Source organism: Pseudophryne corroboree, chromosome 4 (assembly GCF_028390025.1).
Source record: "Pseudophryne corroboree isolate aPseCor3 chromosome 4, aPseCor3.hap2, whole genome shotgun sequence".
In the NCBI taxonomy this organism is placed as follows: domain Eukaryota; kingdom Metazoa; phylum Chordata; class Amphibia; order Anura; family Myobatrachidae; genus Pseudophryne; species Pseudophryne corroboree.
The window spans coordinates 430,043,814-430,071,642 of record NC_086447.1 but is presented as its reverse complement, the minus strand read 5'-3'; the positions used below and the strand labels follow the sequence as shown (position 1 = coordinate 430,071,642).

Below are 27,829 nucleotides of genomic sequence, written 5' to 3'. Positions count from 1 at the left end.
AGGAGATCGTCCAAGTATGGGATAATTAATACGCCTTTTCTTCGAAGAAGAAATATTATCTCGGCCATTACCTTTGTAAAGACCCGAGGTGCCGTGGACAAACCAAACGGCAGCGTCTGAAACTGATAGTGACAGTTTTGTACAACGAACCTGAGGTACCCCTGGTGTGAGGGGTAATTGGAACGTGGAGATACGCATCCTTGATGTCCAAGGATACCATAAAGTCCCCTTCTTCCAGGTTCGCTATCACTGCTCTGAGTGACTCCATCTTGAACTTGAACTTCTTTATGTACAGGTTCAAGGACTTCAGATTTAGAATAGGCCTTACCGAGCCATCCGGCTTCGGTACCACAAAAAGAGTGGAATAATACCCCTTCCCTTGTTGTAGAAGAGGTACCTTGACTATCACCTGCTGAGAATACAGCTTGTGAATGGCTTCCAAAACCGTCTCCCTTTCTGAGGGGGACGTTGGTAAAGCAGACTTCAGGAAACGGCGAGGTGGCTCTGTCTCTAATTTCAACCTGTACCCCTGAGATATTATCTGCAGGATCCAGGGATTTACCTGCGAGTGAGCCCACTGCGCGCTGTAATTCTTGAGACGACCGCCTACCGCCCCCGAGTCCGCTTGCGAAGCCCCAGCGTCATGCTGAGGCTTTTGTAGAAGCCGGGGAGGGCTTCTGTTCCTGGGAAGGAGCTGCCTGTTGCTGTCTCTTCCCTCGTCCTCTGCCTCGTGGCAGATATGAATAGCCCTTTGCTCTCTTATTTTTAAAGGAACGAAAAGGCTGCGGTTGAAAGGTCGGTGCCTTTTTCTGTTGGGGAGTGACTTGAGGTAGAAAGGTGGATTTCCCGGCCGTAGCCGTGGCCACCAAATCCGATAGACCGACCCCAAATAACTCCTCTACGCATCGCCTGTCCACTGTCGTGTCCATAAAGCTCTTCTGGCCGAAATGGACATAGCACTTACCCGTGATGCCAGTGTGCAGATATCTCTCTGTGCATCACGCATATAAAGAAATGCATCCTTTATTTGTTCTAACGACAGTAAAATATTGTCCCTGTCCAGGGTATCAATATTTTCGATCAGGGACTCTGACCAAACTACCCCAGCACTGCACATCCAGGCAGTCGCAATAGCTGGTCGTAGTATAACACCTGCATGTGTGTATATACCTTTTTGGATATTTTCCATCCTCCTATCTGATGGATCTTTAAGTGCGGCCGTCTCAGGAGAGGGTAACGCCACTTGTTTTGATAAGCGTGTTAGCGCTTTGTCCACCCTAGGAGGTGTTTCCCAGCGCTCCCTAACCTCTGGCGGGAAAGGGTATAAAGCCAATAACTTCTTTGAAATTAGCAGTTTTTTATCGGGGCACCCCACGCTTCATCACACACGTCATTTAATTCTTCTGATTCGGTAAAAACTACTGGTAGTTTTTTCACACCCCACATAATACCCTGTTTAGTGGTACCTGTAGTATCAGCTAAATGTAACATCTCCTTTATTGCCAAAATCATATAACGTGTGGCCCTTTTGGAAAATACGGTTGATTCGTCACCTTCACTACCGGAATCAGTGCCTGTGTCTGGGTCTGTGTCGACCGACTGAGGCAAGGGGCGTTTTACAGCCCGACGGTGTTTGAGGCGCCTGGACAGGCACTAAGTGAGTGTCCGGCCGCCTCATGTCGGCAAACGACTGCTTAAGCGAGTTGACGCTATCCCGTAATTCCACAAATAAAGGCATCCATTCTGGTGTCGACCCCCTAGAAGGTGACATCCTCATATTTGGCAATTGCTCCGCCTCCACACCAATAACGTCCTCATACATGTCGACACACACGTACCGACACACAGCAGACACACAGGGAATGCTCTATACGAAGACAGGACCCACTAGCCCTTTGGGGAGACAGAGGGAGAGTCTGCCAGCACACACCAAAAAGCGCTATATATGACAGGGATAGCCTTATGATTAAGTGCTCCCTTATAGCTGCTTTTATATTAATATATTGCCATTTATTTTGCCCCCCCTCTCTGTTATACCCTGTTTCTGTAGTGCAGTGCAGGGGAGAGACCTGGGAGCCTTCCTGACCAGCGGAGCTGTGACAGAAAATGGCGCCGTGTGCTGAGGAGATAGGCCCCGCCCCTTTTCCGGCGGGCTCGTCTCCCGCTATTTAGTACATTTAGGCAGGGGTAAATATCTCCATATAGCCTCTGGGGCTATATGTGAGGTATTTTTAGCCTTTTTAAAGGTTTACATTTGCCTCCCAGGGCGCCCCCCCCCAGCGCCCTGCACCCTCAGTGACTGCCGTGTGAAGTGTGCTGAGAGGAAAATGGCGCACAGCTGCAGTGCTGTGCGCTACCTTAAGAAGACTGCAGGAGTCTTCAGCCGCCGATTCTGGACCTCTTCTTGCTTCAGCATCTGTGAGGGGGCCGGCGGCGTGGCTCCGGTGACCATCCAGGCTGTACCTGTGATCGTCCCTCTGGAGCTTCATGTCCAGTAGCCAAGAAGCCAATCCATCCTGCACGCAGGTGAGTTCACTTCTTCTCCCCTCTGTCCCTCGTTGCAGTGATCCTGTTGCCAGCAGGAATCACTGTAAAATAAAAAACCTAAGCTAAACTCTCTAAGCAGCTCTTTATGAGAGCCACCTAGAATTGCACCCTTCTCGGCCGGGCACAAAAATCTAACTGGAGTCTGGAGGAGGGTCATAGGGGGAGGAGCCAGTACACACCACCTGACCTGTAAAAGCTTTACTTTTGTGCCCTGTCTCCTGCGGAGCCGCTATTCCCCATGGTCCTTTCAGGAACCCCAGCATCCACTTAGGACGATAGAGAAATATACAAACAGTCCGAAAAAGCAAAGATGGGCAAGACAAGGAAAAAACCAAAACATGGAATGAGCAGTTGATCGAAAGTAAGAAGTCCACGTATGAACCGATTCGGCCAATGATCTAGGCTTATTACTTTCTTGGATAGACATTGCTATCTAAGGTATGTCGAACGTTTAAAAAATCTTTTTGGTGGACCATATTTATGAACAACATTTTAAAGGTCTTGACTAATTATGTAAGACTATCAACTGCTCATTCCATGTTTTGGTTTTTTCCTCGTCTTGCCCATCTTTGCTTTTTCGGACTGTTTGTATATTTTCTTATGTACTTTTATGTATTTTTATAATTTATTGAATAGCTGTTCGATAATTTCTAGACGCACCCCTGTTGAAGTCTAGTTCCTAGACGAAACGCGTTTGGTTACCATATTTCTTGTTGATGCTATCTCCGAATATTTAATGAGGAAGAATAAGGATACAACAGAAAAGTTGCCTTCTTTCCTCTATATCCCATTGATGGATCTTTGTAGGAGAAATTACATCATAATGTATATGTAATAATGATGGACACACTTCATGTTTATGTATAATTGTTATAATAAATTTTTATGAAAAGAACAGTCCGTTATATGGTTTAAAAAAACTTATATAAATATTGATTGCGAAACTTGTTAAGCAACAGTCTTTGTATAAGGGTATTTGCAAATCCCTGGGCGCTAGTTTTCCTCTATTTCTAATATATATATATATAGATATATTAAACTCTAATTTAGAGAGCAATATTCAATAAGGGCATATTAAAAATCAGTGTGACATAAACAGATAAATATCACATCGACAGCCAGTATAGCATAAATTGGATAGCCTCCATTAAAGATTACTGCTCTGAAGTCATAATTTAATTGTTAGCAAGATATGGATCTATCATAAGTAATAATAGGATTTTAATTACCTACCGGTAAATCCTTTTCTCGTAGTCCGTAAAGGATGCTGGGGTCCACATTAGTACCATGGGGTATAGACGGGTCCACTAGGAGCCATTGGCACTTTAAGAGTTTGAGAGTGTGGGCTGGCTCCTCACTCTATGCCCCTCCTACCAGACTCAGTCTAGAAACTGTGCCCGAGGAGACAGACATCTTCGAGAGAAGGATTTAACACAGATAGTGAGTGGCGAGAGTCATACCAGCTCACAAAAGGCAAACCAAGCTAACAAGCTTGGAAACTCAGCAACAGCTGAAACAGTAATTACCAAGTAACAATGCAGTACTTAACTAAAAACAAAGTTGTACTGAACCAGAAAACCACTGCAGGAAAAACGAAGCGCTGAGCGGGCGCCCACCATTCTCTACGGACTACGAGAAAAGGATTTATCGATAGGTATTTAAAATCCTATTTTCTCTTACGTCCTAGAGGATGCTGAAGTCCACATTAGTACCATGGGGATGTACCAAAGCTTCCAGAACGGGAGGGAGAGCGTGGAGGCTCCTGCTGAGCTGATTGACCAAACTTAGGGTCCTCAGAAGCCAAAGTATCGAACTTGTAGAACTTTGCTAACGTGTTCGACCCGACCAAGTAGCCGCTCGGCCTCAACAGACGAAGGACACGGCAAGCCTGCCGTAGAATACGCATGCTGGATAGTGAACTTGATCCAGCGAGAGATCGTCTGCTTAGAAGTAGGACACCCAATTTTCTTGGGATCATACAGGACAAACAGAGTCCGATTTTCTGTGACGAGCAGTCCTCCTCACATAGATTTTTAGAGGCCTTACAACAACGAAGGACTTTGATGAAATTGAGGAGTCAGTCGCAACTGGCACCACGATAGGTTGGTTGATATGAAATGCTGACACAACCTTCGGAAGAAACTGCTGACGTGTCCGAAGCTCAGCTCTATCTTCATGGAAGATCAAGTATAGGCTTTTACATGACAAAGCCCCCAACTACGACACACGTCTAGCAGAAGCTAAGGCCAACAAAGTGAAAGCCTTCCACATGAAGAAACTTGACCTCAACCTCCTGTAGAGGTTCAAACCAGTGACAAAAAAAAAGGGTCGACCGGGCACAGATTAGGGTAATTTAAGGTAATAGTGAAAAAACCAAAAAGGTGGACGATTTATAATTTTTGGAAAGAAAATAAAAAATTTTACTCTTTCAATTATAGTCCTGTTTGGCGGTGCGCCCAGAGCTAGGAAGTACTGGTACTTATAAAGGGAGAGAGAGAGAGAAAGCTCTTGTGTGGGCGCACTCTTGAATAGATCTAGGAAAATTCCTAGGATATATATAAGAAATGGTGTTTGGAGGTTCAAACCAGTCCGACTGGAGGAACTGCAACACCACGTTAAGATCCCAGGGCGCCGTAGGCGGTACAAAGGGAGGTTGGATGTACCGAACTCCCTTCAAAAAATTCTGAACCTCAGGGAGGGCAGTCAAGTTTCTGGAAAAAAAATGGATAGGGACGAAATCTTGACCTTTATGGATCCTAACCTCAGATCCATATCCACACCTGCTTGCAGGAAGAGGATAAAACGTCACAGATGAAACTCCACCGTAGGAAACCTCTTGGATTCAAACCAAGAGACATATTTCTTCCAAATACGATGGTAATGTTTAGACATTACCCCTTTCCTAGCCTGTATGAGAGTAGGAATGACCTCCTTCGAAATGCCCTTCCGAGCAAGTATCAGGCGCTCAACTTCCATGCCGTCAAACGTAGCCGTGGTAAGTCTTGATAGGCGAACGGCCCCTGCTGCAGCAGGTCCTCCCGAAGAGGAAGAGGACTCGGTTCTTCTTGCAGTAGATTCAGAGGGTCCGCGTACCAAGCTCTTCTTGGCCAGTCTGGGGCAATGAGGATCGCTTGAACCCTTGTTTTCCTTATGTGCTTTAGGATTCTTGGGATGAGTGGGAGTGGTGAAAATACGTACACCGACTGGAACACCCACGGAGACACCAGGGAGCCCTCTGCCACTGCCTGTGGGTCCCTCGACCTGGAACAATAACGCCAAAGCTTCTTGTTGAGACGAGAGGCATTCATGTCTATTTGGGGTAATCCCCAAAAGTATTTTATTTCCTTGAACACATCTGGATGGAGATTGTGTCTGTTGAGGAAGTCTGCATCCCAGTTGTCTACTCCCGGAATGAAGATGGCTGACAGCGCCAACGCATGCTTTTCTCGCCAGGAGTATTCTTGTCACCTCCGACATTGCCGCTCTGCTCTTCGTTCCGCCTTGTCGGTTTATGTAAGCAACTGTTACGTTGTCCGACTGCAATTGAATGGCCCGATTTCTTAGAAGAGAGGCCGCCTGAAGTAGACCGTTGTAAACGGCTCTTAGTTCCAGGATGTTGATGGGCAGGCCGGCTTCCAGGCTTGACCACCGTCCTTGGAAGGTTACTCCTTGAGTGACTGCTCCCCAGCCCCGAAGGATCGCATCCGTGGTTAGAAGGACCCAGTCCTGAATCCCGAAACTGCGGCCCTCCAGAAGGTGAGGCAATTAGACCCACCAGAGGAGTGAAATCCTGGCCTTTGGCGACAGACGAATTCTCTGGTGCATGTGGAGATGAGATCCCGACCACTTGTCCAGAAGATCCAGTTGGAAGGTCCGAACGTGGAAACTCCCGTACTGGAGAGCCTCGTAAGAGGCCACCATCTTTCCCAATAGGCGAATGCATTGATGAACCGATACCCGGGCCAGCTTCAGGACATCCCGGACCATAGCTCGTATCACCAACGCCTTTTCCTGCAGAAGAAACACCTTTTGCACTTCCATATCCAGGATCATTCCCAGAAAGGACAACCTCTGGGTTGGTTCCAAATGTGACTTTGGAAGGTTCAGAATCCACCCATGACTCTTGAGGAGGCATGTTGTGAGAACAAAGGACTGCAGCAGCTTCTCCTTGGACGATGCCTTTATCAGCAGATAATCCAGATATGGAATGATGTTCACACCCTGTCTGCGGAGGAGAATCATAATTTCAGCCATCACCTTGGTAAACACCATTGGTGCTGTGGAGAGGCCGAATGGCAGGGCCTGGAACTGGAAATGACAGTCCAGCAATGCGAAACGGAGATGAGCCTGATGCGGCAGCCAGATCGGAATGTGGAGGTACGCATCCTTGATATCCAGTGATACCAGGAAATCCCCTTCTTCCGGACCTGATATCACCGCCCTGAGAGACTCCATCTTGAACTTCTTTAGAAAGGGGTTCAATGATTTTAGGTTCAGAATGGGCCTGACCGAACCATCCAGTTTCGGTACCACGAAAAGGTTCAAATAGTAAGCTTTGGTCAGCATGTAAGGTGGCACTGCCACAATGACCTGTGTCTCCACCAGCTTTTGGACAGCGTTTTGTAGTACAGTGCTGTCCTCCAACAGAGTTGGTAAGCCTGATTTGAAAAAGCGATGAGGAGGGAGACTGAAATTCCAGCTTGTATCCCTGAGACACAATATCTATCACCCAGGGGATCCAGGCCGGATGATACCCAGACATGACTGAAGTGTCTGAGTCTAGCTCCCACTGGCCCCACCATGCAGAGGACTTTGGCGTACCCGAAGTAAGCTTTTCTTCCTGGGAACCTGCAGCAGCTCGACCTCCCCTAAAGGTGGTATTGGATGTTCTGGCCTTTCTAGGCTTGTTAGGCTGAAAGGACTGCGTTGCAGATAAAGAGAAAGATTTCTTCGGATCAGATGCAGCTGAGGGAAGAAACGGAGACTTACCCGCTTTAGCGGTGGATATCCACGCGTCTAGAGCTTCCCCAAAGAGAGCCTGACCTGTATAGGGTAAAGACTCCACACTCCTTTTGGATTCCGCGTCGGCCGACCACTGGCGCAGCCACAGTCCCCGACGAGCTGAAATGACATGGAAAAAGACATAGAAGAAATTCCCGCAGCCATGGAACCCAGGTCTTTCATGGATTCTACCATAAAACCTGCAGAATCATGTATGTTGCGTAAATACAATGCAACGTCATCCTTAGCCTTAGTATCCAAAGCCTCAGGTAAGGTAGCCGACCACTTTACTATTGCCTTTGCAATCAATGCAGTAGCAATAGTGGGACGTAATATGGCCCCTGAAGCAGTATACATTGATTTAAGCGTGTTATCAATTTTCCTATCAGCTGGCTCCTTTAAGGCGGTAGATCCTGGAACAGGTCAAAACCACCTTCATTGAGAGTCTGGACACAGAGGCGTCAACAATCGGCAGGTTTTCCCATTTTTTTCCTATCCTCCTCAGGGAAAGGAAATGCCACCTGGACCCTTATAGGGACCTGGAATTTTTTCTCAGGGTTTACCCATGCTTTTTCAAAAATAGCATTATATTCCTTTGACACAGGGAAGGTTAGCGAGGCTATATTTTCAGTGAAAAAAGCCTCCTCAACCTGCTCAGGTGTGGTATCATTAACATTTAACACATCCCTGATAGCCTCCATCAACAATTGCACCCCCTTTGCAAGAGATGCGGACCCCCGCAACACATCCCCCATCACCATCTGTAGTGTCAGACTCTGTATCCGTGACATCTTGTGTGACATGCACAAGCGTACGTTTGTGGGGGTATATAGTGGGGCGACCTGAGGTTCCAGAAACCGGCCATACTGCCATAGAACTCTGTAATACCTGGGTTGCAGATTAATTACTTGCAACACTGTCAGAAATCTGAGAAATCCAAGATTTGATAGAGGAAAACCACTCTGGTTCCCTTGCTGGTATCTGTGCTAAACCAGTGCTACCCTGATTACATGGAATGGGATCATCCTGGGAGGATAAATCCTCTGCAGCATATGACACAGTGTCCCTGGACATAGCTAAAGGAGACCACCAAACACTCCACACACACACACACTCAGGTGGGGGCAGACAGTCTCTCTCTCTCCCCCCCCCCTCCCCCCCCCCCCCCCCAAGAATGGCAAGGGAGACACAGAGATCGGAGCCAACCCACACCACAGCGCTTTCAGTAAGGGGAGACCCCTTATCAGCGCAGACTGTCCCTTAATAGGAGAGACAGTCATTTTACAGCCTCCTCTCCCTTCTACAACCCCCTAGTACCGTGTACTGATAGCTGGAGTTGCTGTGGAGGGACCTGTTCTTCAATCCAGCACTGTGCAGGCAGGAAAATGGCGCTGGAACGCTGCTGGGTCTTCCCGCTCTTCATAGATTATACTGGCCTGAGGAGAAATGTGCTGGCTGAGATCCGCGGACCCAGACAGACTATCTGACCAGTGTGGGGGTAAGTGCTGGCCGGGGTGCCCCTCACAGTGCCGCACCATGTGCCGCCCCTGGACCTTCACTGGAGCGCAGTTAATACTGCGCTCCCTCCCCGTTGCCGCCATCTTCACTCCGGCCCCCCGCTTGTAGGGTGAGCGGTGTCTCACACTCACCACTCTTCAGCTCTGTAAGGGGTTGGCGGCATGCTGCTGGGGCGAGCGGTCCCCTGTGGCGGGGAACGACCCGACCCCTCTGGAGCTCAGTGTCCAGTCAGGGGAGCCAGTGGCTCAGACCCCGCAGGGCGGACACTGCTCCCCCCCTTAGTCCCACGCTGCAGGCAGGCTATTGCCAACAGCCGCCTGTAAAAAAATAAATTCTAAACTAACTTTAACTAGAAAAGCTCTGTAGCGCTCCCCAAGCTGCGACTGGCTCCTCCGGGCACATTTTTTTTTTAAACGGAGTGTGGTAGGAGGGGCGTAGAGGGAAGAGCCAGCCCATACTCTCAAACTCTTAAAAATAAGAATTTACTTACCGATAATTCTATTTCTCGTAGTCCGTAGTGGATGCTGGGGACTCCGTCAGGACCATGGGGAATAGCGGGCTCCGCAGGAGACAGGGCACATCTAAAAAAGCTTTTAGGTCACATGGTGTGTACTGGCTCCTCCCCCTATGACCCTCCTCCAAGCCTCAGTTAGGTACTGTGCCCGGACGAGCGTACACAATAAGGAAGGATCTTGAATCCCGGGTAAGACTCATACCAGCCACACCAATCACACCGTACAACTTGTGATCTGAACCCAGTTAACAGTATGATAACAAAACGAAGTAGCCTCCGAAAAGATGGCTCACAACAATAGTAATAACCCGATTTTTGTAACAATAACTATGTACAAGCATTGCAGACAATCCGCACTTGGGATGGGCGCCCAGCATCCACTACGGACTACGAGAAATAGAATTATCGGTAAGTAAATTCTTATTTTCTCTAACGTCCTAGTGGATGCTGGGGACTCCGTCAGGACCATGGGGATTATACCAAAGCTCCCAAACGGGCGGGAGAGTGCGGATGACTCTGCAGCACCGAATGAGAGAACTCCAGGTCCTCCTTAGCCAGAGTATCAAAATTTGTAAAATTTTACAAACGTGTTCTCCCCTGACCACGTAGCTGCTCGGCAAAGTTGTAATGCCGAGACTCCTCGGGCAGCCGCCCAGGATGAGCCCACCTTCCTTGTGGAATGGGCATCTACATATTTCGACTGTGGCAGGCCTGCCACAGAATGTGCAAGCTGAATTGTACTACAAATCCAGCGTGCAATAGACTGCTTAGAAGCATGAGCACCCAGCTTGTTGGGTGTATACAGTATAAACAGCAAGTCAGACTTTCTGACTCCAGCCGTCCTAACTATATATATATATATATATATATATATATATATATATATATATATATATATATATATATATATATATATATATATATATATATATATATATATATATATATATATATATATATATATATATATATATATATTTTTAGGGCCCTGGCCACGTCTAGTAACTTGGAGTCCTCCAAGTCCCTAGTAGCCGCAGGCACCACAAGAGGTTGTTTCAGGTGAAAACGCTGACACCCCTTTATGAAGAAACTGGAGACGAGTCCCAGTTCTGTCCTGTTCAAATGGAAAATTTTAATATGGGCTTTTGTAAGACAAAGCCGCCCATTCTGACAATCGCCTGGCCGAGGCCAGGGCTAACAACATGGTCACTTCCCATGTGAGATATTTGTCAACAGCATGGTCACTTTCCATGTGAGATATTTCAAATCCACAGATTTGAGCGGTTCAAACCAATATGATTTTAAGAAATCCCAACACTATGTTGAGATCTCACGGTGCCCCTAGGGGCACAAAAAAGCTGTATATGCAATACATCCTTTACAATCTGGACTTCAGGAACGGAAGTCAATTCTTTCTGGAAGAAAATCTACAGGGCCGAAATTTAAATGTTAATGAACCCCAATTTGAGGTCCAAAACACTCCTGTTTTCAGGAAGTGTAGAAATCGACCTAGTTGAATTTCCGTCGTGGAGCCTTCCTGGCCTCACCCACGCAACATATTTTCACCACATGTGGTGATGACGTTGTGCGGTCACCTCCTTCCTGGCTTTGACCAGGGTAGGTATGACCTCTTATGGAATGCCTTTTCCCCTCAGGATCCGGCATTCAACCGCCATGCCGTCAAACGCAGCCGCGGTAAGTCTTGGAATAGACATGGTACTTGCTGAATCAAGTCCCTTCTTAGCTCCCCAGGCCCTTAGTCCTCTGTGAGCATTTCTTGAAGTTCCGGGTACCAAGTCCCTCTTGGCCAATCCGGAGCCACTAGTATAGTTCATACTCCTCTATGTCTTATAATTCTCAATACCCTGGTTATGAGAAACAGAGGAGGGAACACATACACAGACTGGTACACCCACGGTGTTACCAGAACATCCACAGCTATCGCCTGAAGGTCTCATGACCTGGCGGAATACCTGTCCCGTTTTTTGTTCGGGCGGGACGCCATCATGTCCACCTTTGGTCTTTGCCAACGGTCCACAATCATGTTGAAAAACTTCCCTATGAAGTTTCCACTCTCCCGGGTGGAGGTCATGCCTGCTGAGGAAGTCTGCTTCCCAGTCGTCCACTCCCGGAAAGAACACTGCTGACAGTGCTATCACATGATTTTCCGCCTAGCGAAAAATCCTTGCAGTTTTCACTGCCCTCCTGCTTCTTGTGCCGCCCTTCTGTTTACGTGGGCGACTGCCGTGATGTTATCCCACTGGATCAATACCGGCTGACCTTGAAGCAGAGGTCTAGCTAAGTTTAGAGCATTATAAAATTGCTCTAAGCTTATTTATGCGGAGAGAATTCTCCAGACTTAATCACACTTCCCTGGAAATTTTTTCCCTGTGTGACTGTTCCCCAGCCTCTCAGGCTGGCCTCCGTGGTCACCGGCATCCAATCCTGAATGCCGAATCTGCGGCCCTCTAGAAGATGAGCACTCTGTAATCACCACAGGAGAGACACCCTTTTCCTTGGATATAGGGTTATCCGCTGATGCATCTGAGGATGCGATCCGGACCATTTGTCCAGCAGATCCCACTGAAGAGTTCTTGCGGGAAATCTGCCGAATGGAATTGCTTCGTAATAAGCCACCATTTTTACCAGGACTCTTGTGCAATGATGCACTGACACTTTTCCTGGTTTTAGGAGGATCCCGATTAGCTCGGATAACTCCCTGGTTTTCTCCACTGGGAGAAACACGTTTTTCTGGACTGTGTCCAGAATCTTCCCTAGGAACAGTAGACGTGTCGTCGGAAAAAGCTGCGATTTTGGAATATTTAGAATCCACTCGTGCTGTCGTAGAACTACTTAAGATAGTGCTACTCCGACCTCCAACTGTTCTCTGGACCTTGCCCTTATCAGGAAAGCGTCCATGTTTCTTTTAAGAAAAATCATCATTCCGGCCATTACCTTGGTAAAGACCCGGGGCGCCGTGGACAATCCAAACGGCAGCGTCTGAACTGATAGTGACAGTTCTGTACCAGGAACCTGAAGTACCCTTGGTGAGAAGGGCAAATTTGGACCTGTAGGTAAACGTCCCTGATATCCAGTGACATCATATCGTCCCCTTCTTCCTGGTTCGCTATCACTGCTCCGAGTGACTCCATCTTGATTTGAACGCTTGTATGTAAGTGTTCAAATATTTCAGATCTCACCGAGCCGGTTGGCTTCAGTACCACAATATAGTGTGGAATACTACCCCCTTCCTTGTTGTAAGAAGGGTACTTTGATTATCACCTGCTGGGATTACAGCCTGTGAATTGTGTGAGGGGGAGACGTCTCGAATTTCCAATGTACACCTGGGATATTACATGTAGGATCCCGGAGTTCCCTTGCGAGTGTTGCTGAAACTCTTGAGATGACCCCCTACCGCACCTGAGTCCGCTTGTACGGCCCCAGCGTTATGCTGCGGACTTGGCAGAAGCCGTGAGGAGCTTCTGTTCCTGGGAATGAGCTGCTTGCTGCAGTCTTCTTCCCTTTCCTCTCCCCCTGGGCAGATATGACTGGCCTTCGCCCGCCTGCCCGTATGGGGACGAAAGGACTGAGACTGAAAAGACTGTGTCCTTTTCTGCCAATATGTGACTCGGGGTAACAAAAGGTGGATTTTTCAGCTGTTGCCATGGCCACCAGGTCCAATGGACCGCCCCTTTATACGGCAATACTTCCATATGCCGTCTGGAATCTGCCTCACCTGACCACTGTCGTGTCTTCGTCTGGCAGATATGTACATCACATTTACTCTTGATGCCAGAATGCAAATATGCCTCTGCGCATCACACATATATAGAAATGCATCCTTAAAATGCTCTATAGACAATAAAATCCTGTCCCTGTCAAGGGTATCAAAATTTTCAGTCAGGAAATCCGACCAAGCCCCCTCAGCGCTGCACATCCAGGCTGAGGCGATTGCTGGTCGTAGTATAACACCAGTATGTGTGTATATACTGTTATGATATTTTCCAGCTTCCTATCAGCTGGCTCCTTGAGGGCGGCCGTATCTGGAAACGGTAACGCCATGTTTTTTATAAGCGTGTGAGCGCCTTGTCCACCCTAAGGTGTGTTTTCCAACTCGCCCTTACTACTGGCGGGAAAAAGGGTATACCGCCCATAACTTTCTGTCGGAGGAACCCCACGTATCATCACACACTTCATTTAATTTATCTGATTCAGGCAAAACTACAAGTAGTTTATTCCCACCCTACAAAATACCCTTATTTGTGGTACTTGTGGTATCAGAAATACGTAACACCTCCTTCATTGCCCTTAACATGTAACTTGTGGCCCTAAAGGAAAAATACGTTTGTTTCTTCACCGTCGACACTGGGGTCAGTGTCCGTGTCAGTGTCTGTCGACCGACTGAGGTAAATGGGCGTTTTTACAAGCCCCTGACGGTGTCTGAGACGCCTGGACCGATAGTAATTTGTCCGCCGGCTGTCTCATGTCGTCAACCGGCTTGCAGCGTGTTGACATTATCACGTAATTCCATAAGTAAGCCATCCATTCTGGTGTCGACTCCCTAGAGAGTGACATCACCATTACAGGCAATTTTCTCCGTCTCCTCACCAACATTTTCCTCATACATGTCGACACACACGTACCGACCTACAGCACACACATACAGGGAATGCTCTGATAGAGGACAGGACCCACTAGCCCTTTGGGGAGACAGAGGGAGAGTTTGCCAGCACACACCAAAAGCGCCATAATGTATATAACAACCCTAGAAGGTGTTGTTTCTATATATGGGCTCTTAATATATAATTATATCGCCAATTTATGCCCCCCTTCTCTTTAACCCTGTTTCTGTAGTGCAGGGGAGAGTGGGAGCCTTCCTCACCAGCGGAGCTGGTCAGGAAAATGGCGCTGAGTGCTGAGGAGAATAAGCTCCGCCCCTTTCACGGCGGGCTTTTCTCCCGGTTATTAGGAAAACTGGCCTGGGTTAAATACATACATATAGCCTTAATGGCTATATGTGATGTATTTATTTGCCTCTAAGGTAATCTATATTGCTGCCCAGGGCGCCCCCAGCAGCGCCCTGCACCCTCCGTGACCGAGATCAGTGAGCCGTGTAGCAACAATGGCGCACAGCTGCAGTGCTGTGCGCTACCTTCATGAAGACTGAGGAGTCTTCTGCCGCCTGTTTCCGGACCTCCGTTCTGCAGCGTCTGTAAGGGGGATCGGCGGCGCGGCTCCGGGACGAACCCCAGGCTGACCTGTGTTCCGACTCCCTCTGGAGCTCAGTGTCCAGTAGCCTAAGACTTCAATCCTCCTGCACGCAGGTGAGTTGCAAGTCTCTCCCCTAAGTCCCTCGTTGCAGTGATCCTGTCGCCAGCAGGAATCACTGATTAGAAACCTAAAAAAAAACTTTTCTAAACAGCTCTTTAAGAGAGCCACCTAGATTGCACCCTCTCGGACGGGCACAAAAACCTAACTGAGGCTTGGAGGAGGGTCATAGGGGGAGGAGCCAGTACACACCATGTGACCTAAAAGCTTTTTTAGATGTGCCCTGTCTCCTGCGGAGCCCGCTATTCCCCATGGTCCTGACGGAGTCCCCAGCATCCACTAGGACGTTAGAGAAATGCCAATGGCTCCTGGTGGGCCCGTCTATACCCCATGGTACTAATGTGGACCCCAGCATCCTTTAGGACGTAGGAGAAAGTCCCTGTGTGTCAGCATTTAGAGAGTCGGCATTTCAAGCGGTCTGTTTCCCGGCGTCAGTATACTGACCGCCGGGATCCAGACAGCCGGTAACGTGACTACATCCCCCTGCCTGACATCCCTTTTCACACAGACAAGCAAATTACCGGGTCAAGAATTTCTACCCAGTAATTTGCGGACCAAAACGGGTGTTTTGTCTGTGTGGAAAATGTCACCCAGGTTCTCCAACCCTGGTAAATTCCTGGGTCAAAGTACCGGGAATTTCAACCCAGACTGACCCATTCACGTGTTCATCGGTAAATTACCTGGTAGAACCTCTTCACCCAGGAATTTGCCTTTCTGTGTGAAAGGGGTATAAAAGAACCTGGTAAACAGGAGCAGGCCACAACAGACCCAGTGTCAATCACAATGAGAGAGACAGCACACCATTATAACATTTGCAGCTCCCAGTATTTCTTCAAGAGTTGTACCTTAAATTGTGCCTCAGTCCAGCAAAAATTAACGGAAGCACTGATACCTAGGAGCCTTTGAAGAGTTTGTGACTGCAATAGCGCTAACAATGTTCATACAGAGGAAGCTAAGCAACAACAAAAACTAAAATGAAAGAAAAAAAAATCCAGAATGCAGGAGCAGCTTCAATATTAAGAATGTAGCTGGGCGTAAATGTAAAACTGAAGTCCTATTGACTATTGTGTGCAGCTGGGATGTAGAGGGGATGAGTTTTGTTTCAAACTAGTTAGGTTTCACAATTTGCTTGCTCCTCAAATGGCACCCTCTACATCAGTGGTGGCCAACCCGCGGCTCTTTCCATTTTGTAATGCGGCTCCTGCTGTCAGCCTGCCGCCTCTGACAGGCTCTTAACCGGTGTCCAGTGGAGGCTTGGGAGGCGCATCGGCACAGCTCTGCTCCGTGTGCGATGTAGCGTCACATCGCACAGCGAGAGGCGGAGCTCAATGCAGCCGCTGCCAAGAGGTCGGAGGAGAAGTCAGAACACGGACGCGGTAAGTGCTGTGTGTGTGGCTGCGGGTGGGGCTGCCTGAATGCCGGGCTGCCTAATAACAATTAGAACCTATTTGGTTGGTACTTTTTCTATCTCCACGTTTTGATACATACATGTACAGATGGGTCCACGGTTATCTTGAATAGTTTGCTGCACCTAGGCACAACATAATTTATTAACATCTATTGTTCTCAGCAGCAATACAATACAGAGAACAATACAGCAGGGGATTAAGTCATTACAGCAGGGGATTAAGTCCGACTGCCCAGTCTCAGTTGATCCTATTAAAGGTCAAGATAAACATCGACCCATCTGTATTCCCCATATTTTATATCTTCTACTTATTCTCAGTGTACCACTTATAGACAACCTCTGCAGCCATTGTAACATTGTCTATGGTAGCACTCCCTCAATATACTAATATACACTATACTAATAATATACAGGATTTACATGTAAATTTATATCCATATCAGACGATACAGTTCTTTCATTTGTACATATACATTTTCAGCGCAGAAAGTCACTCTACATTTTTATAGGTAACAATTAGAAAATTCAAGTTGGAAAGTATTGCCATTAATAAGAGATCATTTTCCTGAAGTGTTCATTGTTGATATGGAATCGTTCAGGTAAACTTTTTTTTACCACAGGACATTTAAGGATGCTATGAAAAGTAATATTTAAATGAAGAAAGGGCAATGTAATACCCAAATTACTAGAAAAGCTACCAGATTAACCAAGTATGAGACATGTTCTACAAGTAACTGTAAAGCTGGAGCAACTGGTGTGCCTTTAGTCTAAAGCACAGGTTCTCAAACTCGGTCCTCAAGACCACACACAGTGAATATTTTGCAGGTAACCCAGCAGGTGCACAGCTGTATTAATTACTCACAGACACATTTTAAAAGGTCCACAGGTGGAGTTAATTATTTTAATTGTGATTCTGTGAGGAGACCTGCAAAACATGCACTGTGTGGGGTCCTGAGGACTGAGTTTGAGAACCTGTGCTCTAAAGACTGCATAAAATAACAGCTAAAATACAATGCTGCCATAGGCAGCCCCCGCTTCACATGAGGTACCAAGAGAGCAGTTTTTATTAAGCATAGTTTGGGACGTGTGTGAAACATGGCAAGATTCTAATATGGAGAAAATCTAGCGGTACAACAACAGCAAAGTAAAAGGTACAAGATGCAAAAATAAACTTACGGATAAGCCCATACCTTTTAATACTTGATGTGGAAAGCAGATCATTATTACCAGTTCCAGCATCTGGAGATGTTACAGACTGCACAGGCACTCTACCAAATGGACAGGTCTACCAAACAAAACACAACAGCATGTGCTAAAGCCATATTTATATTGACAGAAAACAAGAGACAACTGGCCTGTGTAACGTATACAGCTTACCTTCTTAGGCACATTGACAAGAGGCTTCCTCGGAATACCATCACATTCTTCAGGTGAACTAAACTTTTCTCTGCAAATAATCAAGAAAAACCTCAGTTTAGGTCCAGTTAGGATATCCAGTTTAAAACCGTAAGCAAAATGAGATAGTTTCATACCCAAATGAAAATCTCATGTTGACAGAGAGCTCGGCTGAGCTGTCGCTACAGGTTTTTTGCGATTTCTCCAACACACCGCTCGGAACATTTTCTCTATCACTTTGGCTCAAAGACACTATAATAACGAACAGCAAAATATAAAACACATTACTCTAATGATCATAGCCAAATGAATATTGACGCTTACATGAATTATAAATGAACATAGATAAAATCACTAACAAGACAAGTTTTCTTTATCTTCTTCAGAAATTAGCGGCCGTTTCTTTAACTGCAAGTTCTTCATGGCCAACTCAATCATTTCAACTGGAACAGCGCCACAGTCCTTTCCTCTCTGCAGTATCTGCTTGCTCTTTTTAGGGTTTCCTAACAAACAAAAACATTAAATGATTAATACTACAGGGTGATTCAAAAGTCGCAGTACACCCAGGAACTGGGAAAACTATGTCCCCCTCCCACAGGCAGTTATAGGTAAAATAGAGCCCGAAGTAGAATGGACATACTTGAGAGAAGGAACATAACAATAAGTGGTGAGATTCACACACCAGCACACCAATGACATAAAACGACCAGCAACGGCTGGTAACAACAACAACAACAACAACAACAACTGAACAGGTAACCATACAAGAGAAAACCTGCAGAAAAGTCAACGCACTGAGGCGGGTGCCCAATATCCCTTTTGGACTACGAGAAAAGGATTTACCGGTAGGTAATTAAAATCCTATTTTCTCTAGCATCCATAAGGGATATTGGGGAATTAGTATGATGGGTACATCCCAAAGCTTCCGGAACGGACAACAATGTGCGGAGACATCTGCAGCACCGCCTGCCCAAACTGGGTATCCTCTTGGGCTATTGTATCAAACTTGTAGAACTTTGCAAAAGTGTTCTTTCCCGACCAGGTAGCAGCTAGGCAAAGTAGTAAGGTCGAGACTCCCCGGGCAGCTGCCCCAGAAGACCCCACTGATCTCGTAGAGTTGGCCTTCAAAGACTGTGGAACAGGTAAGGTTGCCGACACATAGGCCTTTTGGATAGTCAGCTTAAGCAAACGAGCAATGGACTGCTTAGAAGCAGGGCAACCCTTTTTCTGCGCATCATAGAGCACAAACAAGGAATCCGTCTTTATGATCCGAGCTGGTCTTTTGATATAGATCTTCAAGGCTCACACAGCATCCAATGCCTCCGGAGGAGTAGAAGTGTCAGAACCTGACGTAACCACAATAGGTTGATTTAAGTGGAACGCAGAGACAACCTTCGGAAGGAACTGCTGCCTAGTCCTGAGCTCCGCTCTATCCTCGTAAAAGACCAAGTAGGGACTATTACACGATACGGACCCCAATTCTGAGACACGCCTAGCAGAAGCCAGGGCCAATAACATCACCGTCTTCCACGTGAGGTACTTGTCTTCTACCGTCATTAGAGTTTCAAACCAGGACGACTGTAGAAATTCCAACACTACATTCAAATCCCAGGGTGCCGTAGGTGGCACAAAAGGAGGTTGTATGTGGAGTACCCCTTGCAAGAAGGTCTGGACTTCTGGCAACACTGCCAATTTCTTCTGGAAGAAAATGGAGAGAGCCAATATCTGGACCTTAATGGAACCCAGACGTAAGCCCTTATCCACACCAGCCTGCAGGAAACATAAGAAACGTCCCAAGTGGAACTTAGCTGGCGGATACGTGCGTACCTTGCACCAAGAGACATATCCTCCAGATAGGATGATAGTGTTTTGACATCACAGGCTTCCTGGCCTGAACCATGGTAGCAATAACCTTTTTGGAAAAGCCTTTGTGAGCTAGGATTTCTGCTCAACCTCCATGCCGTCAAACAAAGTTGCCTTAAGTCCGGGTAGACGAACGGCCCTTGTTGAAGAAGATCTCTTCTCATCAGCAGAGTCCAAGGGTCTTCGACGGACATGTCCAGATGGCCCGCGTACCACGCCCTCTGAGGCCAAGCCGGGGCAGTCAAAACTATCTGGAAACCTTGATTCCTGATCCGCTTTAGCACCCTTGGGATCAATGTCGGAGGAAAAAGGTAGACCAGCCGGTAAGGCCAAGGCGATGTCCGTGCATCCACTGCCCTTGCCTAAGGGACTCTGGTTCGTGAATACCAACGAGGCTTCTTGTTGAGTCGAGAAGCCATTATGTCTTTGTGGGCAGCCCCACTGGTCGATGATCTGCTGAAACACCTGATGGTGGAGCCCCCACTCTCCCGGATGGAGATCATGCCGACTCAGGTAGTCCGCTTCCCAGTTATCCACTCCCGGAATGAAGATTGCCGACATTGCTCTTGCATTTCTTTCTGCCCAGAGGAGTATCTATGACACCTCTCGCATGCAGGCCCTGCTTTTTGTCCCTCCTTGTCGATATATGTACACCACCACCATGGCGTTGTCCGACTGAACTTGGAACACGTGATCCCTGAGTAGAGCGGAGGCCTGAAGCAGAGCATAGTAGATCGCCCGAAGTTCCAGAATGTTGATCGGAAGGAGGGCTTCATGGGCTGACCACCTGCCCTGGAACTGAGCCCCCTGGGTGACAGCTCCCCATCCTCTCAAACTCGTATCTGTCTTGAGGAGGATCAAATCCTGAATCCCGAAACTTCGACTTTCCAGAAGGTTTGAGGACTGCAGCCACCACAGAAGGGAAATCCTGGCCTGAGGTGACAGCCGTATTATCCGGTGCATCCGAAGATGTGATCCGGACCACTTGCTCAGGAGATCCAATTGAAATGTTCTGGCATGGAACCTTCCACACTGGATCGCCTCATATGAGGCTACCATTTTTCCCCAACAATCTTATGCAAAGATGGATATTCGAGTAGGCCGTAGAACCATTTGTACCATATCCTGGAGTGTTCTCGCTTTGTTCTCTGGGAGGAACATTTTCTGGGCCACATCATCCAGCAACATTCCGAAGAACAGGAGCCGCTGAGTTGGCTCCAAGTGGGACTTCTGTAAATTGAGGCTCCACCCGTGGTGTGACAGAAGTTGGATTGTGTGGTCTATATGGGGCAATAAAAAGCTCCCTGGATCTTGCCTTTATCAAGAGATCATCCAGATAAGGGACAATATTGACCCCCTGAACCCGGAGTTGGAACATCAACTCCGCCATCACCTTTGTGAACACCCTCGGAGCTGTGGACAGGCCGAAGGGTAGCGCCTGGAACTGGTAGTGATCGTTCACCAGGGCAAACCGCAGGTAAGCCTGGTGAGGTGGTCAAATCAGGATATGGAGATAGGCGTCCTTTAAATCCACTGAGACCATCAACTCCCGTTCTTCCAGGCCCGCAATCATTGCTTGCAGGGATTCCATCTTGAACTTGAAAACCTTTAGGTAAGGGTTCAAGGATTTTAGATTAAAAAAATAAGAATTTACTCACCGGTAATTCTATTTCTCGTAGTCCGTAGTGTATGCTGGGAACTCCGTAAGGACCATGGGGAATAGCGGGCTCCGAAGGAGGCTGGGCACTCTAGAAAGATCTTAGACTACCTGGTGTGCACTGGCTCCTCCCACTATGACCCTCCTCCAAGCCTCAGTTAGGATACTGTGCCCGGACGAGCGTACACAATAAGGAAGGATTTTGAATCCCGGGTAAGACTCATACCAGCCACACCGTACAACTCGTGATATGAAACCCAGTTAACAGTATGAAACAACAGAGCCTCTCAACAGATGGCTCAACAATAACCCGATTTAGTTAACAATAACTATGTACAAGTATTGCAGATAAACCGCACTTGGGATGGGCGCCCAGCATCCACTACGGACTACGAGAAATAGAATTACCGGTGAGTAAATTCTTATTTTCTCTGACGTCCTAGTGGATGCTGGGAACTCCGTAAGGACCATGGGGATTATACCAAAGCTCCCAAACGGGCGGGAGAGTGCGGATGACTCTGCAACACCGAATGAGAGAACTCCAGGTCCTCCTCAGCCAGGGTATCAAATTTATAGAATTTTGCAAATGTGTTTGCCCCTGACCAAGTAGCAGCTCGGCAAAGTTGTAAAGCCGAGACCCCTCGGGCAGCCGCCCAAGATGAGCCCACCTTCCTTGTGGAATGGGCATTGACAGATTTTGGCTGCGGCAGGCCTGCCACAGAATGTGCAAGCTGAATTGTATTACAAATCCAACGAGCAATAGTCTGCTTAGAAGCAGGAGCACCCAGCTTGTTGGGTGCATAAAGGATAAACAGCGAGTCAGATTTTCTGACTCCAGCCGTTCTGGAAACATATATTTTCAGTGCCCTGACAACGTCTAGCAACTTGGAGTCCTCCAAGTCCCTAGTAGCCGCAGGCACCACAATAGGCTGGTTCAGGTGAAACGCTGACACCACCTTTGGGAGAAACTGGGGACGAGTCCTCAATTCTGCCCTATCCATATGGAAAATCAGATAAGGGCTTTTACAAGACAAAGCCGCCAATTCTGATACTCGCCTGGCCGAAGCCAAGGCCAATAACATAACCACCTTCCACGTGAGATATTTCAGATCCACGGTTTTTAGTGGTTCAAACCAATGTGATTTTAAGAAACTCAACACCACGTTGAGATCCCAAGGTGCCACAGGGGGCACAAACAGGGGCTGAATATGCAGCACTCCTTTAACAAATGTCTGAACTTCAGGTACTGAAGCTAGTTCTTTTTGAAAGAAAATCGACAGAGCCGAGATCTGTACCTTAATGGAGCCCAGTTTTAGGCCCATATTCACTCCTGCTTGCAGGAAATGCAGAAATCGACCTAGTTGAAATTCCTCCGTTGGGGCCTTTTCGGCCTCACACCATGCAACATACTTCCGCCATATGCGGTGATAATGAGTTGCTGTGACCTCTTTCCTGGCTTTAATAAGCGTAGGAATGACTTCCTCCGGAATGCCCTTTTCCTTCAGGATCCGGCGTTCAACCGCCATGCCGTCAAACGCAGCCGCGGTAAGTCTTAGAACAGACAGGTCCCCTGCTGTAGCAGGTCTTGTCTGAGCGGCAGAGACCACGGGTCCTCTGAGATCATCTCTTGAAGTTCCGGGTACCACGCTCTTCTTGGCCAATCCGGAACCACGAGAATTGTGTTTACTCCTCGCTTTCTTATTATTCTCAATACCTTTGATATGTGAGGTAGAGGAGGGAACACATAAACTGACCGGTACACCCACGGTGTCACTAGAGCGTCCACAGCTATCGCCTGAGGGTCTCTTGACCTGGCGCAATACCTCTCTAGTTTTTTGTTTAGGCGGGACGCCATCATGTCCACCTGTGGACGACCCCATTGATTTACAATCATTTGGAAGACTTCTGGATGAAGTCCCCACTCTCCCGGGTGGAGGTCGTGCCTGCTGAGAAAGTCTGCTTCCCAGTTGTCCACTCCCGGGATGAACACTGCTGACCGTGCTAGTACATGATTCTCCGCCCATCTGAGAATTCTTGTGGCTTCTGCCATTGCCATCCTGCTTCTTGTGCCGCCCTGTCGATTCACATGGGCGACTGCCGTGATGTTGTCTGACTGGATCAGCACCGGCTGGTGTAGGAGCAGGGATTTTGCTTGACTTAGGGCATTGTAAATGGCCCTTAGTTCCAGAATATTTATGTGAAGGGCAGTCTCCTGACTTGACCATAGTCCTTGGAAGTTTCTTCCCTTTGTGACTGCCCCCCAGCCTCGTAGGCTGGCATCCGTGGTCACCAGGACCCAGTCCTGTATGCCGAATCTGCGGCCCTCCAGAAGATGAGCACTCTGCAGCCACCACAGAAGAGACACCCTGGTTCTTGGGGACAGGGTTATCAAGCGATGCATCTGAAGATGCGATCCGGACCACTTGTCCAACAGGTCCCACTGAAAGATTCTGGCATGGAACCTGCCGAATGGAATTGCTTCGTAAGAAGCTACCATCTTTCCCAGGACCCGCGTGCAGTGATGCACAGATACCTGTTTTGGTATTAGGAGGTCTCTGACTAGAGAAGACAACTCCCTGGCTTTCTCCTCCGGGAGAAACACTTTTTTCTGGACTGTGTCCAGAATCATTCCCAGGAACATTAGACGTGTCGTGGGGACCAGCTGTGACTTTGGGATATTCAGAATCCAGCCGTGCTGGCGCAGCACTTCCTGAGATAGTGCTACTCCCACTAACAACTGTTCCTTGGATCATGCCTTTATTAGGAGATCGTCCAAGTATGGGATAATTAAAACTCCCTTTTTTCGAAGGAGTATCATCATTTCCGCCATAACCTTGGTAAATACCCTCGGTGCCGTGGAGAGTCCAAACGGCAGCGTCTGGAATTGGTAATGGCAATCCTGTACCACAAATCTGAGGTACTCCTGGTGAGGATGGTAAATGGGGACATGCAGGTAAGCATCCTTGATGTCCAGGGATACCATGTAATCCCCCTCGTCCAGGCTTGCAATAACCGCCCTGAGCGATTCCATCTTGAACTTGAATTTTTTTATGTATGTGTTCAAGGATTTCAAATTTAAAATGGGTCTCACCGAACCGTCCGGTTTCGGCACCACAAATAGTGTGGAATAGTAACCCCGGCCTTGTTGAAGTAGGGGTACCCTGATTATCACCTGCTGGGAATACAGCTTGTGAATCGCTGCTAGCACCGCCTCCCTGTCTGAGGGAGCAATCGGCAAGGCGGATTTTAGGAACCGGTGGGGTGGAGCCGCCTCGAATTCCAGCTTGTATCCCTGAGATACTATTTGAAGGATCCAGGGATCCACCTGTGAGCGAGCCCACTGATCGCTGAAATTCATGAGGCGGGCCCCCACCGTACCTGGCTCCGCCTGTGGAGCCCCACCGTCATGCGGCGGACTTGGAAGAGGAAGCGGGGGAGGACTTTTGATCCTGGGAACCTGCTGTTTGCTGCAGCCTTTTCCCCCTACCTCTGCCTCTAGACAGTAAAGACCCTCCTTTTCCCCGCTTGTTTTTCTGGGTCCGAAAGGACTGAACCTGATAAAATGGCGCCTTCTTAGGCTGTGAGGGGACATGGGGTAAAAATGCTTACTTCCCAGACGTTGCTGTGGAAACTAGGTCGGAGAGACCATCCCCAAATAATTCCTCCCCTTTATAAGGCAAAACTTCCATGTGCCTTTTGGAATCTGCATCTCCAGTCCACTGGCGAGTCCATAAGCATCTCCTAGCAGAGATGGATAATGCACTTACTTTAGATGCCAGCCGGCAGATTTCCCTCTGTGCATCTCTCATGTATAAGACTGAGTCTTTGATATGGTCAATTGTTAGCAGAATCGTGTCTGTCTAATGTGTCAATATTTTCTGACAGTTTATCTGACCACGCAGCGGCAGCACTGCACATCCATGCTGACGCAATAGCTGGTCTAAGTATAATGCCTGAGTGTGTATATACAGACTTCAGGATCGCCTCCTGCTTTCTATCAGCAGGTTCCTTAAGGGCGGCAGTATCCTGGGACGGTAGTGCCACCTTTTTAGACAAACGTGTGAGCGCTTTATCCACCCTAGGGGGTGTTTCCCAACGTAACCTATCCTCTGGCAGGAAAGGGAACGCCATTAGTATCTTCTTAGGAATTACCAATTTCTTATCAGGGGAAGCCCACGCTTCTTCACACACTTCATTTAATTCATCTGACGGGGGAAAAACTACAGGTAGTTTTTTCTCCCCAAACATAATACCCTTTTTTGTGGTACCTGGATGTAAATCAGAAATATTTAACACCTCTTTCATTGCCTCAATCATGCAGTGAATGGCCTTAACGGGCATTAAATTTGACTCATCGTCGTCGACACTGGTGTCAGTATCCGTGTCGACATCTACTTGTGCCATCTGAGATAGCGGGCGTTTCAGAGCCCCTGATGACTTTTGAGACACCTGGACAGGCACGAGCTGAAGACTCGGCTGTCCCACAGTCGGCATGTCGTCAAATTTTTTTATGTAAGGAGTCTATACGTGCACTCATTTCCTGCCATAAACTCATCCACTCAGGTGTCTGCCCCCCAGGGGGTGACATCCCTGCTAAAGGCATCTGCTCCCCCTCCACATCATTATCCTCCTCAAACATGTCGACACAGCCGTACCGACACACTCCACACACACAGGGAATGCTCAAACAGAGGACAGGACCCACAAAAAGCCCTTTGGGGGGACAGAGTAAGAGTATGCCAGCACACACCAGAGCGCTATATATATATATATATATATATATATATATATATATATATATATATATATATATATATATATATATATATATATATATATATATATATACACACACACAGGGACTAACTGAGTTATGTCCCTAATAGCTGCTTTTCAATAATGTATATACTGCCAAATTGAAGGCCCCCCCCCTCTCTTTTCCCTCTTACTGGTACTGTAGATTGCAGGGAAGAGCCAGGGAGCTTCCTTCCAGCGGAGCTGTGAGGGAAAAATGGCGCCAGTGTGCTGAGGAGATAGGCTCAGCCCCTTTTTCGCGGCCTATTCTCCCGCTTTTTATGGAATTCTGGCAGGGGTATTTACCTCATATATAGCCCCTGGGGCTATATATTGAGGTATTTTAGCCAGCCAAGGTGTTTTTATTGCTGCCTCAGGGCGCCCCCCCCAGCGCCCTGCACCCTCAGTGACCGGAGTGTGAAGTGTGTGAGAGGAGCAATGGCGCACAGCTGCAGTGCTGTGCGCTACCTTGGTGAAGACAGTCTTCATGCCGCCGATTTTCCGGACCATCTTCTTGCTTCTGGCTCTGTAAGGGGGACGGCGGCGCGGCTCCGGGACCGAACATCAAGGCTGGGCCTGCGGTCGATCCCTCTGGAGCTAATGGTGTCCAGTAGCCTAAGAAGCCCAATCCGGCTGCAAGCAGGCGAGTTCGCTTCTTCTCCCCTTAGTCCCTCGCTGCAGTGAGCCTGTTGCCAGCAGGTCTCACTGAAAATAAAAAAATCTAAGACTATTACTTTCTAAGAGCTCAGGAGAGCCCCTAGTGTGCATCCAAACTCGGCCGGGCACGAAATCTAACTGAGGCTTGGAGGAGGGTCATAGTGGGAGGAGCCAGTGCACACCAGGTAGTCTAAGATCTTTCTAGAGTGCCCAGCCTCCTTCGGAGCCCGCTATTCCCCATGGTCCTTACGGAGTTCCCAGCATCCACTAGGACGTCAGAGAAATGGGCCTTACCGAACCATCCAGTTTCGGTACCACAAACAGGTTGGAGTAGTAAACCTTTCCCTGTTGTTGTAGTGGCACTGGAACAATGACTTAGGACTGGACAAACTTTATAATGGCATGTAGCAGCGTAACTCGTGTATCCTCCAAAGCTGGTAAGATTGATTTGAAAAATCGTTGGGGAGGAGCGCTGTCGAACTATTTCTTGTAGCCCTGAGAAATGAGGTCCTTTAACCAGGCATCCTGGCAGGAGCTTTCCCAGATGCGGCTGAAGTGACGCAGTCGCACTCCCACTTCGAGATCCCCTTGGGCTGAGTGGGCACCGTCATTCTGAGGCCTTAGTGGAAGCTGAACTGGTGCTTGTTCTTCAGAACCTGCGGATGCTGGTTTTCTTGTCTTACCTCTGGTGCCTCTAGCCACATTGGAGGCACCTCTGGCCCTAGATCTAAATCTGTTAGGCCGAAAGGACTGGGCAGACGGCCCCGGGTAGGAATGTCTAGCCGGCAGGGTCTTAGAGGGGAGAAACGTGAATTTTCCAGCAGTAACCTTGGAAATCCACATATCCAAGTCAACCACGAAGAGCCAATCCCCTAAAAAAGGAAGAGACTCTACACTGCACTTGGACTCTGCATCCGCTATCCACTGACGTAACCACAAATCTCTGCACACAGACACTGCCATAGCAGTGGTCCTTACATTAATATTGCATATCTCCTTGAAAGAGTCACACAGGACACGTGCAGTGTCTTGAATGTGTTTTAGGAGAGTCACCGTAGTGACGAGAGACATATCCCCCAAGAGGCACTTTTGAATTTGAGTAGCCCACATATGAATGGCACACGTCATCCAGCAACCTGCTATGACC

The 27,829-nt window shown here is 47.9% G+C and overlaps 1 protein-coding gene across 6 annotated transcripts in view; it reads right to left on the bottom strand.

The window, feature by feature from the left end:
• TTK (TTK protein kinase) overlaps nt 1–27,829 on the bottom strand; it is a 429,767-nt gene that overhangs the window by 270,188 nt on the left and 131,750 nt on the right. For all 6 annotated transcript variants that reach the window (XR_010176004.1, XM_063916870.1, XM_063916871.1 and 3 more), the window contains exons 5-8: nt 18,071–18,214; nt 17,849–17,963; nt 17,694–17,763; nt 17,507–17,601 (exon numbers count right to left, since the gene is read on the bottom strand). Coding sequence is in view for 5 of the 6 variants with exons in the window: in XM_063916870.1 (XP_063772940.1) it covers nt 17,507–17,601; nt 17,694–17,763; nt 17,849–17,963; nt 18,071–18,214 (424 nt within the window). In the remaining variant the exon portion in view is untranslated. The remainder of the gene's footprint in view (nt 1–17,506; nt 17,602–17,693; nt 17,764–17,848; nt 17,964–18,070; nt 18,215–27,829) is intronic.